This window comes from Hibiscus syriacus, unplaced genomic scaffold, assembly GCF_006381635.1.
Source record: "Hibiscus syriacus cultivar Baekdansim isolate YM2019G1 unplaced genomic scaffold, ASM638163v2 tig00110783_pilon, whole genome shotgun sequence".
Taxonomy (NCBI): Eukaryota; Viridiplantae; Streptophyta; class Magnoliopsida; order Malvales; family Malvaceae; genus Hibiscus; species Hibiscus syriacus.
The window spans coordinates 1,864,643-1,881,231 of record NW_024062861.1 but is presented as its reverse complement, the minus strand read 5'-3'; the positions used below and the strand labels follow the sequence as shown (position 1 = coordinate 1,881,231).

The 16,589-nt window shown below is 31.7% G+C and overlaps 1 protein-coding gene across 1 annotated transcript; it reads left to right on the top strand.

Annotated features, from left to right (window-relative positions):
* Window positions 1-10,829: 10,829 nt before the first annotated feature.
* Window positions 10,830-11,854, top strand: LOC120140197 (expansin-A5-like). Its single transcript, XM_039155211.1, has 2 exons — window positions 10,830-11,066; window positions 11,160-11,854. Exons 1-2 carry the CDS (start codon window positions 10,868-10,870, stop codon window positions 11,756-11,758), a joined length of 798 nt encoding a protein of 265 aa, XP_039011142.1. The 5' UTR covers window positions 10,830-10,867; the 3' UTR covers window positions 11,759-11,854.
* The last annotated feature ends 4,735 nt before the right edge of the window (window positions 11,855-16,589 follow it).

The window sequence follows — 16,589 nt, the reverse complement described above, 5'->3', positions numbered from 1 at the left end:
GTTTGCAATGCGAGTCGGTTTGAATTAATTAGGATGAAGTCTTGGAACCAGAAGGACAACAAAAAAATAAAAGCATTTTGGACCCAAGAATTTACATTATTTTTCTCGTTGTATTCAGTTATAAATTAATTATAAGAAAAAAATATATATACATATATATTTCAATAATTTATTTAAGATATTGGGTGATAAAACAAATATTAAAATTAAAGAATTGTGTCCACGGGTTGCATATAACGTTAGAAATAATTTTTTTATAAAAAAATGTCAACTAAACCTTTGGAGAAGGTTGATAAATAAAACATAAGAGAGAAATGAGATTTATTCCAATTTAAGATATCAATAATGATTATATTCCATTCTATATGATTAGTAATCCCATAAATTAGATTCATGTGAAAAATTAGGCATGTATACAATTTAGATGCACACAATCGTGTAGATTATAAATTGACATTGACTAGTATGATACTTTATTGATAATATTATATGCTTGTACTTGATCCTCTTTACTTATATTGTCTAGGATGCTTTTATATATATATATATATATATATATATATATATATACGGTTAAACAATGTATGATTTTTATTTAAGAAAAATGGACATACAAGAACATCATATGCCTCATTAAGGAACCTCTCCAATTACAAGAAGAAAAAGAGCATATAATGATGATCAAGAATATAAAAAAGTCACTTACAAAGTCATAATCTCACATCACCTCATTCGACCAATTGTATCGCTTATATTTATAAATTGCAGGTAGTGCAATAGAGTAGAAGTGTACCATTGAACTTTGTAAAGCTCATCGTTAAGATATTTTCGTTTACAGGTTGTAGCTTGAATTTGTTCAAGAAGTATTATCATAACATGATTTTCAGCAACATATCATCGAAGTATAACACTTATATGTATACTCATAATTTGTATTACTAGTTTGTAAACTCTATTGATATTTGGCTATTTTGATTTATATATTAAATTGTCACGAAATTTCAATTTTGTATAAATATATTTTTAACTATTTTGGAATATTCATATAATGTTTTGGTTTACGATGAAAAAGAAAGATTTTAAATTTGATGACTGTTTAAGCGACAATGTGACGTCTTAAACCCATTTGTTGTGTTGATTGATTGATTAGAATTGTACTTAAGCATGTGTGAGATTAAATTTCCCTTTTTATCTTATGTTCCCGATTGGGTGATATCCTTATTCTAATTCTGACTAGATTCTTTACGCAGGGTTACATCTTCATCCTGATTTTCTGTATTCTGATTTGGATATATCTTCAGAGGGTAACGTTTCCATTCAGTTTTATCCGCGGTGAAAGGTAAAATTATGTAATGTAGTTGCTATATTCTGATGATTAATTTCTAATGTTACTATTTACATATTATCTATGCATGCTGTTATATATATATATATGTTGTATTTAGGAGACACACTGAATTTATTAGCTCACTTTCTATTTTTTTCTTTTTCAGATCCCTTTGACTTTTAGGACTATGACTGGTACTTGGAGGATCGTTTAGTAGCACGTTTTCCTTTCAGACACTGTATGAATGTTTTTAGACTTTATATTATTTATTTTCCGTTGCTTTTTTTATATATTTTTATATGGTTCTTTGGGATATTATATTTTTACATGTTTTGGATTTTAAATTCGAATTGTAGTATGTATTTTTCGTAACCGTCTTTTGGTTGGGCCCCGAATTGGGCTTCGACTTGAAATAATTGGGTTGGGAGTCGCCACCGATCACTTTAAAACAAATTTAGGTGGGTCAGACACCATCTTACCTGATATGCGTTTTTACCATAAATGCGTCGGGTTCGGGAGTCGGTTACGGTCAAGGAAGGATTAACACCCTTGAACCACCCTTTCGGTACCAATTAATTTGTCGGTTGTCTTAAATTAAGAAATTGTAATTTAAAATTAAAAGGTAAAAATACGATCACAATTACTTACCTTAGATAGTTTTAAAGGTGTGGTCTTAAGAAGGTCAAAAAATCATGTTAGATAAAAAGGTAAGAAATAAATAAATAAATTAATTAATTAAAATGAAGAAAAAACAAATTAAATAAAAGATAAGATAAAAAAAGTAAAGATAAAATAGTAAGTAAAATAAATATAAAAAATAAAGAAAAAGAAGAAAAAATATATATAAATAAAACAAATAAATAAAATAATAATAAAAAAGTAAAAATATATATATATATATATATAATAAATTGAAAAATAAAAAAATAATATATATATATATAAATTAATAAAACTGATAATAAAAAAATAATATATATATATATATATAATCTAAAAATTAAAAATATATACTAAAGTAAAAATGAAAATGCATAAAATGTAAAAAAATATTACATGAAAAAAAAAGAAAAAAAATAACAAAACAATTAAATAAAATGAGTAACAAGGGAAATGTGCGTATAAATGAAGTTAAATAAATAAAATAATAATAATTAAAACGTAAATGTAAGAGACCGAATCAAAAGTAAAAAAAAAATGCTACCTTTTATTTCCTTTTCGAATCGTTTACAATAGCTTTGCCTTTGTATTTTCCGTGCTTTCCTCTGTATTTTGTATGTAAATCGTGTGTTACAAATGGGGAGGATTACATGTATGTATAGTGAAAAAACTAACTATTTTTAGAATCCTAATGCAACTAGACTCCTTGCTCGGTTGTTGCACGTTTATTGGTGTGGTTGTTACTTTAAAAGATATGGTGGTGGAAGAGTCCTTCTAGGAGAGAAACTCTTGCTAGTTCTATCTTTTAAGAAAATGGGTGTCTACAGCTGTCCTTTTTTGTCCTTTTTCGTGGAACGAAAAATAGGACAAAGATAAAAAGACACAAATTTTCGTTCAGTGGAGTTGAAAAATAACTACTTGTCGAATTGAATTACGGATGAATCCTCCGTCGCGAAGTCGAGTCCATCTTGAAATGATTTAAATCAGAATGTGGCTTCTTGTTGTAGTCCACTCTGGTCTTTTTCTCGATTTAAAGACCTTGGCTAAAAAATCGACTGGAAAGTAATCTCTTGACTCCACAATGTGGTTGATATGCCCTTGAGCTGAATGAAACCGAACTCGAAAAGTCTTTGCTGAAAGATAGTTTTTCTCGACTTAAGCTATGCTGACGGAAAAAGGCTTCTTGATACTAAGGCACGGCTAACCCATACCTTCTTCTCGTCTTGAAAACCTCAATTACAGCCGGACAATAGTGTGATTGAGGTGTCATCGAGCTGAATAGAATCGAACTCGACAATTTTATTGACAGATAACCCTTCTTGCCTTGAGCTATGCTGTAAATGATGTGCCTTAGAGCTGAGAATAGTCGAACTCGAAGGTTTTTTGGTGACAGATAACCCTTCTAGCCTTGAGTTATACTGTAAATGATGTGCCCTCGAAGCTGAGTGTAATCAAACTCGAGGGTTTGGTATTTCAAGAGAAACATTTTCAAAGGTTTTTTTTTGTGTTTCAAGAGAAACAATTTCAAAGGTTTTTTGTGTTTCAAGAGAAACTGTATTCAAATATTGAAGTTTCAAGGGAAACTGTCTCAAGGGATACAAAATTTTGTTTCAAGGGAACCTATCTCAAAATTCATTTCAAGGGAAATGTTTTTAATGTTTATGTTTCAAGAGAAACTATCTCAAGAGAAACAAAACTTAGTTCCAACAGAAAATTTCTCAAGGGAGACGAAATTTGTTTCAAGGGAAACAGATTCAAAGATTTTGTTTCAAGAGAAACTATCTCAAGAGAGACAAAATTCATTTCAAGGGAAATGTTTTCAATGTTTATGTTTCAAGAGAAACTGTCTCAAGGGAGACAAAATTTGTTTCAAGGGGAACTTATTCAAATATTTTGTGTTTCAAGGGAAATGTTTTCAAAGTTTATGCTTCAAGAGAAACTATCTCAAGAGAGACAAAACTTAGTTCCAAAAGAAAATGTCTCAAGGGAGACGAAATTTGTTTCAAGGAAAAGATATTCAAAGATTATGTTTCAAGGGAAACTGTCTCAAGAGAGACAAAACTTGGAAAATATCTCAAGAGAGACAATGGTGAGCACGATTCCCTTCGTCGTGAAGTTAAAACCGTGGATGGTCCATTCATTGTGAAGTTGAGCCTTGGAATTGGATATTTTTCATCGTGAAGTTGAAATCCAAATAAGTTGTATTGTTCTGAGTCCAATATCCTCCGCCGTGAAGTTGAAATTGGCTATGGAACTTGGAAATTGTTTGTTGACAACCAGTTGTCCCTTCGCTGTGAAGTTGAACTTGTGTTGTCTCGAGTCCAATATCCTTCGCTGTGAAGTTGAAATTGGTTTTGAAACTGGGAAATTGTTTGTTGACAACCAGTCGTCCCTTCGTTGTGAAGTTGAACTTGTGTTGTCTTGAGTCCAATATCCTTCGTTGTGAAGTTGAAATTGGCTCTGAAATTGGGAAATTATTTGTTGACAACCAGGCATCCCTTCGTTGTGAAGTTGAACTTGTATTGTCTCGGGTGGCACGATATCCTCCGTCGTGGAGTTGAAATCGTGGATGTGTGGGTACGATATCCTTAGTCGTGGAGTTGAAAACGCAGGTGGCCCCTTCGTCGTGAAGTTGAGCCTTGACTTGGATATCCTTCGTTGTGAGGTTGAAATCCAAGTATTGTATGTTGCGGGTGGACACGATTCCCTTCGCCGTGAAGTTGAAACCGTGGATGACCCCTTTATTATGAAGTTTGGTTTCGAGCTAGATATCCTTCTTCGTGAAGTTGAAATCTACTCTCGAGCAAATTGTGTCGCTTCGAGTACAATATCCTTCGCTGTGAAGTTGAAATTGACTCTGACTGAAACTGGAAAGTTGTTTTGTTGTCAGACAGTCGCCCCTTCGCTGTGAGGTCGAGCAACCACCATCAACTTTTGAATGTGCTTTTGAATCGAGTATCCTTCCTCTTGAAATTGAAACTTGACTTTAAAAGCTGCAAAAACTTATGTTTACAAAAAATGATAAATGTGATGCTCTTAAGTATGTCTAAGATGTATGTAACATGAATTAGTTATGTTTTATCCCCTGGATGGAGTCTCGTGCTTTGTCTGCTTGTTCCTGCATGTGGAGGAAATGTCTTCAAAAGGTCTGATAATTCATATCAGGATGTTGAATCCCCAAAGATACCCCAATATTCGATGTTGAATCTCCAAAAAAGCCCCAATATTCGATGTTGAATCTCCAAGAATGCCCCCAATATTCCTCATTTCTTGCTTCAGCATTGATTCTAAGCATGAGTTTTATGTCTAAGAGCCACATGTCATTTACCAAGATCCACTCTAGAGAGATTGTCTTATTTGAAAAAAAATGTTTTTCTTTCTCTTTTATTTCCAAAGTTCTGAAAATATCAAAAAGAGTTTCAAAAAATGTTTAATCAAAAATTTTGAAAATATTGCCCCTTTCACGATTTTACAATTGAGACAAATCATAAAACTAGAGTTCATTGGATATCAAAGAATTAATTTCATTGTTAATCCTTCAATAAATTATAGCTATTTGACAAGTGCCAAGATCAAAGCTATTTTTGGGAAATGGTTAAGTAAGGAAATGATAAAAAAGTCTCAGGTTATTGTGTTTGGTCAAAGGTTTGACATTTTTGTTTATTTGATGCTCAAAGGTTTGATGGGGTAGCTTGATGCTCCTCTATTGGAAGTATTCTCCGATTCTCAGCTTTCATGGTCACGCTCGGATTGTGCGATGCCTTATCAAGGAATTTGTGTGATCGCCTCAGCTGTCCAATTTTTGTATTCAAGTAGCATTTTCAAATTATCAACTCGAATCCTCTTTTGGTTTCAAGACACCATTTGAAATTTACGTCTTGAACCCCCTTTTGTTATTTTTCTCTATCATGCATTAATTACAGTATTTTTTGCAAATAAAGATTAATCCTGATGGGCGGGATGAAATCTGAAAATAGTCTCTTCTGTTCAGAAATCCATGTATGATTAGAAGGGACTTTTAAGGCACGTAATGTAGGTCATGATTCATGGTTATGAAAGAAAAAGATAAATAGGCCCAAACAAGTATTTCAGGGTATTGAACCAATGATCAATTCATTCTGATGTCTTCAATCATATCTTGCTCAATTTGAATATGCTTGTATGTGTCTCTCTATTGATGCTCTATGATCTTCGAGTGGAGTGATTCGATGATTTAGAAATGATTGTGCTTGATCAATCTCATTTGATGCTCTTTGATCTTCGAGTGAAGTGGTTCAGTGATTCGGAAATGATTATGCTTGATCAATCTCATAGTTTGAATCTTGATGCGTTGTTTGAATCGAGGGAATCTTTGCATATGCATCTTGTCTTCTTTTTTCTTTAATTTTTCTTTGTTTTTTTCTTTGCTTTTTTTCTATTTTTTCTATTTTTGTTCTGATTGAATCTTCACACTTGGCATTTGGTTCACCTTTCAGAATTTCATCTGAATCAATATCTGCACTCATGCGAGCAGATTTTCTCCACCTTGCCCCCCAGTGTGGAGGGTGATCCTTGGTTAGGGTTGAATCAGAAGAAAAATACTATAAACTCAAAAGGGGACACAAGGGATATATATTTTCTCCTGTTTTGAAGGGGTAAAGAAAGAAAGTTGTTTATCATTTCATACATGGAAGCTTTCACAGAAGAGGTATCCCCAGGGGGATAGATTTTCAGAATTAATTTTATTCACATAAAAACAGTGTAATTAATGCATGATAGAATTATTTCGAGTGAATTCTTCTTTCTATTTCTTGCCCCTAACATGTCTCAATGTTCAGGCTTCCTGCGAGATGCCCCAAGTTGTGTCTTAGAAGAATGCTCATGTTCAAATGAACAACTCAATGCCTTGGGTTTTAATGGTATAAAAATGTCAATTTTGAGTCTAAAAAGACAATGGTGTGACTTTATTGATTCAAAGAAAGGTATGGGTGTATCAAAAAGATAAAGACATTGTTAAAAAAAAATCAAAGGGAGTAATGTCAAAATTTGGTCTTTTTGGTAATGACCATGAGTTATTTTGGGTAAAGAATCAAGGTATTTTATTTTGGGGTTTGAGACAGGATAAGAATGGTTGAATCTTGCCATATGTTAAAAATCTATAATTCTTGAAGAATTAAAAGAATTCTTAATTTATTTAATATTCGAAGAACTAAAGATTAAAATTTGTTCAATTACTCCACCTTAGAAAGTAGCATAAATTCAATCGTTTAAAAGATTAAGCAAACAAGAAAGATCAAAGACGTGTTCAAACAAAACAATCCTCTAAGTGCAAATGATATACGCAATGCCCTCTTCTTCGCCTGTCTATGCCTCTGAATCCATCAAGTTTTGGATCTCGCGCTTCAGCGCCTTATAGTTCTCAGAGGAATGTTTGGGGGTTCCTATGTGGTAACTACAAAAAGCTTCAAAATCGTAGCCCTTAGGAGATGTGGACTCTTTTCTCAGATCATCCTGGTAGGCTTAGTCGTACAACTAGCAGATCGGGCTCATTCGTTGTGATTTCAGTTTTTTTCTTTTGATGATACAATCTTGCTTCCATGTGGTGTCATGTGGTTAAAACCACTTCATCGAATTCTCCATGAAGAAATTTCATGTTTATGAAAATGCTTAAAAAATGAAATGTATATGCAAAATGCAAAATGCAAAATGCAAAAATGCATGAAATGTTCGAGGCATTGATCCAAAAACATGTATGTTATTATAAATAATCTTTATTGGGACAAAAGTATTTTATCTTTTAAGAGACAATAAACATATTTAAAGGTACATCTGGACTAAATCCTCTAGACCCAGAACAGGTTGACTAGTCATTTGCCTTTGTCTTTCACCGATTGAATAAATTGTCAAACCGCTCCGGCCTCTCTGGATGAACCGTGAAAATGTTGAGTTATTTTTTGTACTTGTTCCTAGAAGTATCGAATGACTGCATCTCTGACTTTCATCCTTTGCTGAACATGTTCTATAACGGAAACATCATTGAAATCCTCCATCAAAGGGATTATCTGAAGTTCATTGAATTTGTCGACAATGGCTTCCAATTCAGCTATCATTTTGTCATCTTGTTCTTTTTGTCTTTGAAGGGACTCTCGAGGTCAGTAACCTTTTTCTCATCTTGCCCCTGCCATCTTTGTCAACCCATTTTTGAAAAGTTGACTTTTGATCTATTTGATTATGGGCACCATGTCTTCTTGATCGAATGTGACACATAGTTGTCTTGCAAATTGTCCTAATTTTCTTTCTGAGTCTTTTCGGACCATAGTCTGACCCCTGTATTTTTCACCTCTTGTATTACAACCCCTTTGTCCATTAATGCAGATTATTCATGTTTTAACAAACACGTTTTTGGTGGATCAACACCTCTTTTGAATGATGTAAATGAAAAAAAATGCCAAAGAGCAAAAATAAAAGGAAAAAAAGTTAGTGAAATAAGGATAAAAATAAAAAAAAATGATGAAAATAAAGAGTCCTACCCCACATGCTTATTATTCCTACCTGGACATGATCTCTATCCCACATGCTAATTTCAAACAAATCCTAACCGCATATTAGTCTAGTTCGCATGCTTTGAACAGAAAATAAAGCAAGAAGTAAAGCAACCTAGGGTTTGGAAATGAGGTTTTGGGGTGGGCTCTAATTCTCCATCGTCTCCCGGGTTAGGTTCTAAAAAATGGTTCCCGAGTTCTCCTTGCTGGTGCCCCCTTGGGCTTGCCAGACCCTTAGTCATAAACCCATTACAAACTTGTGTGGACTAAGTTAAACTCGAGATGATACATTCCCTTATGCCCATACGGAGAATAAATTCACACGAAGACATACGGTATATGAATCCCGAAGGTTACTTGCTAGGCCCATACGGTGAATAAATTCACACGAAGGCGTCGCTTTCACCCCCCACTTAAAAGGGTTCGGAGCTCGGGTATAGAGTCAAAGATGGAAACTTTTTCAAAAATCTGAAATCATTGAAAAAACGTCAGTACAACTATTTACTTGAAAAAAAATCAAAGATAAATAATTAGAATCGAATAAATAAATTAAAATTTAAACTTGTAATTTTCGCTAAAAAAAGACAACCGACAATTAATTTCGACCTGACTCACTTACTTGTCCCCAACGGAGTCGCCAAGCTGTCATAACCGTCTTTCGGTTGGGCCCCGAATTGGGCTTCGACTTAAAATAATTGGGTTGGGAGTCACCACCGACCACTTTAAAACGAATTTAGGTGGGTCGGACACCATTTTACCTGATCTACGTTTTTACCAGAAATGTATCGGGTTCGGGAGTCGGTTACGGTCAAGGAAGGATTAGCACCCTTGAACCATCCTTTCGGTACCAATTAATTTGCAGGTTGTCTTAAATTAAGAAAATTGTAATTTAAAATTAAAAGGTAAAAATATGATCACAATTACTTACCTTAGATGGTTTTAAAGGTGTGGTCTTAAGAAGGTCAAAAAACCATGTTAGATAAAAAGGTAAAAAATAAATAAATAAATTAAATTAAAATGAAGAAAAAACAAATTAAATAAAAGATAAGATAAAGAAAGTAAAGATAAAATAGTAAGTAAAATAAATATAAAAAAAATAAAAAATAAAGAAAAAGAAGAAAAAAATATATAAATAAAACAAATAAATAAAATAATAATAAAAAAATAAAAATAATATATATATATAATCTAAAAAAATAAAAATATATACTAAAGTAAAAATGAAAATGCATAAAATGTAAAAAATGTAAAAAAATATTACATGAAAAAAAGAAAAGAAAAATAACAAAACAATTAAATAAAATGAGTAACAAGAGAAATGTGCGTATAAATAAAGTTAAATAAATAAAATAATAATAATTAAAACATAAATGTAAGAGACCGAATTAAAAGTAAAAAAAGATGATACATTTTATTTCCTTTTCGAATCGTTTACAATAGCTTTGCCTTTGTATTTTTCGTGCTTTCATCTATATTTTGTATGTAAATCGTGTGTTACAAATGAGGAGAATTACATGTATTTATAGTGAAAAAAATTAACTATTTTTAGAATCCTATTAATAATAGAATCCTAATGCAACTAGACTTCTTGCTCGGTTATTGCACGTTTGTTGGTGTGGTTGTTGCTTTAAAAGATATGGTGGTGGAAGAGTCCTCTTAAGAGAGAAATTCTTGCTAGTTCTATCTTTTAAGAAAATGGGTGTCTGCAGTATTATTAACTCTTATTTATGTTTACGGATTTATATCAATTTTCTGATGATGCATTTTATAATCCGAAAATTTCATGATTTTTGATAATCTAAATTAGTGGTCTTCAAGATTCAATCGTAACGTCATACCGAATTTAAGGAGTTAAATTACAGCTATATAACAACCGCTATTTTAATAACGAACGGCTATTTAAATCCCGACAATAGTTACGCTGCACGATTAATGGTCCAAAAAGTCTTTACAGCAGCAAAATATTCTCTTCTAGATGAGGCCAATTTTGGTTTTGTCCTCCTCATGCAACCAATATGACGTTAAAAAGGATTCACTTAAACCACCAGACTGTTTATAACTTCATGGATTCGTTTGTGCTGTTGTCCCCTCCAATGGCCACCCCATCCCACGTTAAAAACCTACGCGTTTTAATTTTATTCCTTAAGACTTGCCCAGCTATCTCCCATATTTCCGCACAATCAGCATAAAGCCCCACAATTACAGTGGCTTGGTCCCAACAGCTCAACTGGTTTGATTTTGACTGCCCTCTATTTATTCCACTTCAATCACCCCCTCTCCATTTCCATAAACAACACTTTTCAAGGTTCATTTCCCATTCACACTCCTCTTTTTCGTTCCTATTTTCACTTCCGAGTTGATGGAGTTTGTTCTTTTCATGTGCAGGGAAATGGGGCTTTTGTGGTTTGTTGTTCTGGTTGTATCACTTGATCAAGTCATCAACTTCGTCCATGGTTTTCCATGGAATCATCGCAATCATGCCCATCGAGGATACCATGGACCATGGATCAATGCTCATGCCACTTTTTATGGAGGCGGCGATGCTTCTGGAACAATGGGTACATTCTCTTCCTGACATACCTAAAATATAAAATAATGCGTTCATCCCTGCGATGAAATTTGGGTTGACATTTTGGGTTATTTTGGTGTAGGTGGAGCATGTGGGTACGGTAACCTGTATAGCCAAGGATATGGTGTTAACACGGCAGCATTGAGTACTGCATTGTTCGACAATGGGCTGAGTTGCGGTGCATGTTATGAGCTGAGGTGCGTGAACGACCCAAAATGGTGCCTGCCTGGTTCCATCGTGGTCACCGCCACTAACTTCTGCCCACCGGGTGGCTGGTGTGACCCTCCTAATCACCACTTCGATCTCTCTCAGCCTATTTTCCAACACATTGCTCAGTACAAAGCTGGGATTGTGCCCGTCATTTATAGAAGGGTGAGATGCAGGAAAAGAGGGGGGATAAGGTTCACCGTCAATGGACATTCTTACTTCAATTTAGTGCTTGTAACCAATGTTGGAGGCGCCGGTGATGTTCACTCCGTCGCCATTAAAGGTTCAAGGACAAGATGGCAACCGATGTCAAGGAACTGGGGCCAAAACTGGCAAAGCAATGCTTACCTCAATGGCCAAAGCTTGTCGTTTCTGGTTACAACCAGCGATGGCCGCAGTGTTCTGTCTTACAACGTTGCTCCACCGGGTTGGTCCTTCGGTCAGACTTACACCGGCCGACAATTTCGGTTTTAAGTCCTAGATTTCAATAACTGTCGTTACACAGAGGTTATAACCGTTGTTTAGGCTGATGTTTTAAGTACAAAATAAGGAATTTTTATTTTTAGTTTTTTGGTATGCCAAAGGCACGCTTTTACCTTGCTCGTGAAATGCCATTGAAAAGGCTTCTTTCGTAGGTTTTGATTGACGTGTATGGCTTTTTTTTTCCTACTTTTTGAACAATTATTGAGAAAGATTCAGCAATTTGTGACGATGGAAAGATCTTTTGTTAATTAAGTATGCAAGATATATATCTGTTTTTTCTAAGGTAATTTAATTATATGATCATCTTAAAATTTAAATTTTTTTTATATTAATTGTTTGTTGTATTGATGTTGTCCATTTTTAAAAAAAATTTATATACATCGTATATAAAAAAAATCTACTATTATTCTTTTGGTTGTCCTCTCAACTCTCTAGGGTTTTTATCATGATTAATTCAGACCGATATAAATTACACATTTGACTTTAATAAATGAATCTTTAAATAAAAATTTTCTACACATGTAAAATCTCAAACTCAAAATTTACTAAAATTTACTTAAATCAATCTATTAATTAAAATTCTATTATTAATATATATATATATATATATCTTAATCATAAACGATATTTTTAATTCATCATTAAATATGTATATCATTATTTTGATGGGTTGACTACGTGGAAATTGTGGTTTTAGGAACTGTCGGCAGATTTTTTTTATTATTTTGACGAAAAGGTTGAACACCCACGTGAATGTACAATGTTATTTTCTTACAATGACAGACAAAAAGTGCACTAAATTTCATTGATCTTTTCTTTCAAATTTAAGTCGTTGGTCCAACAACTTTTCATTATTTGTCCCATTCATCTTATATTTAAATATGATTATAAATAGTAAAAATATATTTCAAGTTATTTAATAATGTGTTTGGTGATAAACGAATTATCTTTTAAAAAATTATAAACATGTTACTCATTTAAAATATTATTACAAACAAATAAATTTATCGTTAAAATTAAAATAAACGTCTAATGTGATTTGATATAACAATATTTTAATTCTTCAAAACTTATCTATTCTATGATTTTTTTCATACTAAAATCAATTCATCAAATATAAGCTTTTATATTTAAAAATTTCATCAATTTAATATTTTTTTATATGGTCAAACCAAGCGAGTTTATTGGATCAAACCAATAGTTGGATAACTATATTATGTCATGAACCAACAAGTTTCTTTAAACGGTAAGTATACCAAAAAAGTAACAACGAATGAATGGTTAAATTTATTAAATTAATTTATATTAAGATCAAATTGATATATTGTATAATTTTTAGGACTAATATTGTTATTTACCATGCTATATCATTATTTCGTCTAATATTTAACAATCAATAATTTGTTTATAATAATATTTTAATTACGTGATATATTTATAATTTTTTTTAAAAATAATAAATTTATTACAAAAATATAATTTAGAATGTATTTTACTCATTATAAAAATATGTAAATATAAATTTTTTTATATTATTGATCAAAATTTTGACTTGATCTAATCCTTCCTCCATGGAGACAATGGCTAGGAACCAAGCGCTGTTTCCGCCTTCATTCCCTGCTTTGATATTCATAGGTGGCTTCTTTGTCAAAAGGAAAAGAAAATGACATTTCCCAAAATTTAACATTCACAACTAAATTTGTCAATTGAGTTAGTTGAATTAGGGATGAGTTTCCATAACATCAATTTAAATAGTTTCGTGTTCACATGGACTGAGTCAGAATTGAACTATGATGGGATAAATTATTTAACTTCAAAATAATTTTGAAACTTAAAGGTTCTAAAATATAATTAAACGAGACAGATTTGAGATTAAAGCTTAATTTAATTAATTTTAAAATTGACAGTATCCTAAAAATAATTATACCAGAAAATTTGGGAATGACAAGGACATAATTGTAATAGTTTTAAAACTACTAGTGACTTAAGATAAAATTAGACCATCAAAGTTTGAGGTACATTCACCCTTCCACCTATAACATGGATTTGTACCCGCATGTTCATATGATTTAAGTTTAAATTATTTCTCTTTTTTAAAAAGGTTTGAATTGAACTCCTCAGTGGTTTCGGTAGTAAAATAGAATGTTGTTATTCTTAGAAGTTCTGAGTTCAAGCAGTTGCGTTTGTAGGGTATGTGTGCATTGTCAATAGGTTAAGAAAGTTATGAATATATACTACCTTGTAATCACCTCATACTACTAAAAAAAAGTTTGGATCAATTTAATTTTTATTTTTTTTATTAAATTTAAGTTATTTTGATTTTAAATTCAAATTATTTCAATTTTAAATTGATTCAATTTTTTTAAAAATTCTAATTATTTTAAGTTTAAATCATATAAATTTAACACTCAAATTATTTGAATTCAGATTTTTTTTCAAATTAAAATTTATAATTTTATTGAGACCTCATTTTACCAGAAAGTCAGAATAAAGAGATGTTTTTGGGATAATGAAAGCCAGGTTGGCTAAGTGGACATATGAAAGTGGATGATATCTAATCAAAGATATGGAAAATTTGGGCAATGCATCCATTTATTTAAGTCTCTTGACTTAAGTACGAAATAAATGATCTTAGTAGTTAATATTTTTTTGTTATTACTAAAGGTCCTGAGTTTTAACAACGTGTATGTAAAGATATGATGGTTCATTATCAAAATAATTGAATCTTTAAAATATATTACCTTATATTCCCCAAATTTATATAAAAAAAAACTCACATCTTACTCTCAATTGATTGAAACAACAATATTATTATTCAATGACTTAGAAACTATTTTAGTAAAATATTTGAAAACCATTAATACTTATATTTGAGCGTAATTAAATCTATTATAAATATAATAGATTTAGTATTAGTAACTTTGAGAGAGTTGTACGTTTTGTGATTAGCGAGTTTCACTAAATTCTTTATAATTTTAATATATCTCAGTCAACAATTTAACTTTAAGCTCAGACAACCACAAATTTTCTAATGAAAAAAGATAAGTTTGTAATATATGAATAATCAAATGATCATTTTGTAATTTTTAACAGCCAAATGACTCAATAAAACAATACTCTTTAATCTATAGATCATTTGATAATTTTTAGTAGTCGATAATTCAATAAAATAATATCTTATAGATGAAAACCATTTGTCTACTTTACCTAAAGTAAATTTACTTTTTAAAAGTATATATTGCCCAAGTTTGTCATGATTTATGGGAGAAATAAGCAGCTCATAAATGCCGAGTATGTTGTAATTAGTCGGTGGGCCTATAAGCCCATCAATTGGCCCATACGGTATACACTGTAAAACGGAAGGTGACAAAGTGGTACTGTGGTAGTTTTGCTTAGGGATGGCAATGGGTCGGGTCGGGTCGGGTTTTTGGACCACCCGACCCGACCCGAGAAGAAAGGGTTCTCCACCCGTGACCCGACCCGAACCGACCCGACAAAATTAATGTTTCACCCGACCCGACCCGACCCGAATATATGACTTAGAAACCCGACCCAACCCGACCCGAAATAATAATAAAAAAATTTAATTCAATGAAAACAGTGACTTAATTGAAAAAAATTATATATGGAGGGATATTATTGTAATTATCCCTAAATATATAAGATAAAATTATATATATTTTTCGGGTCGGGTTTTTTTTACCCTAAACCCGACCCGACCCGAACAGTGCATTTAAAAAAAAAACCCGACCTGAACCCGAATTTTTTTAAAAAAAATCCGACCCGATCGGGTCAGGTCGGGTCGGAACCCGTCGGATTCGAGTTGAGTTGCCATCCCTAGTTTTGCTGTGCAGCAATTAATATGCGACTAAAAAAATGGTGTAACATGTTTGAATGGTTATCGGTAAACGAAAAATTGTAAAATATCAATTTAAAATATATCAAAATCATAACAAATTATGTAAAAGAATGATATTTTCTGTTGTAACTAAAAATATTACACGAGTTTCAAAATTGATTCAAATTTAATATTAATGGTAATATTTTTTGTTGTAATTGAAAATGTTATCCCCTTACATAATTTGTTATGATTTTAATAAAATTTTAGGTTAGAACTTGAAATGTTACGAAATAAAATTAAAATGTTAAATGTTTGGTAACATTTCCGGTTATAATATAAAATCTTACATGAGTTTGCGAATTACGACAAACTTAATTTGATGATAACATTTTATGTTATAGCCGGAAATATTATCCATTTTACGTACTTTGTTATGATTTTGGGTAACATTTTTAACCGAACAACCTAAAATGTCACATATTTGGATAACATTTTCGATTGCAAAATAAAATATTATGTGCGTTTCTAAATTGTTTCAAACTTAATTTGAATGTGACATTTTAGATTACAGTCGGAACTGTTACCCCTTTAACATAATTTGTTATAATTTTAGGTAATATTTTGGGTTACAACTGAAAATGTTAACCTGAACAATCTAAAGTGTTAAATGTGATTCAATACTTATTTCACAATAACCATCAATACTTATAACTAGGTATTATACTTACCGAGACTTAAAATTGAGATTAACATTTTAAGTTACAATCGGAAAAGTTATCCTTTACATACTTTGTTATGATCAACCTAATATTTTAGGTTGTAACCTAAAATGTTACCTAGTCCAACCTAAAACGTTATATATTTTGGTAATATTTTACAACCTAAAATGTTAAATGCGATTCAATACTTATTTCACAACAAGTATCGATACTTATAATTAAGCATTTATCGTGATCTAAAATTGAGATTAACATTTAAGTT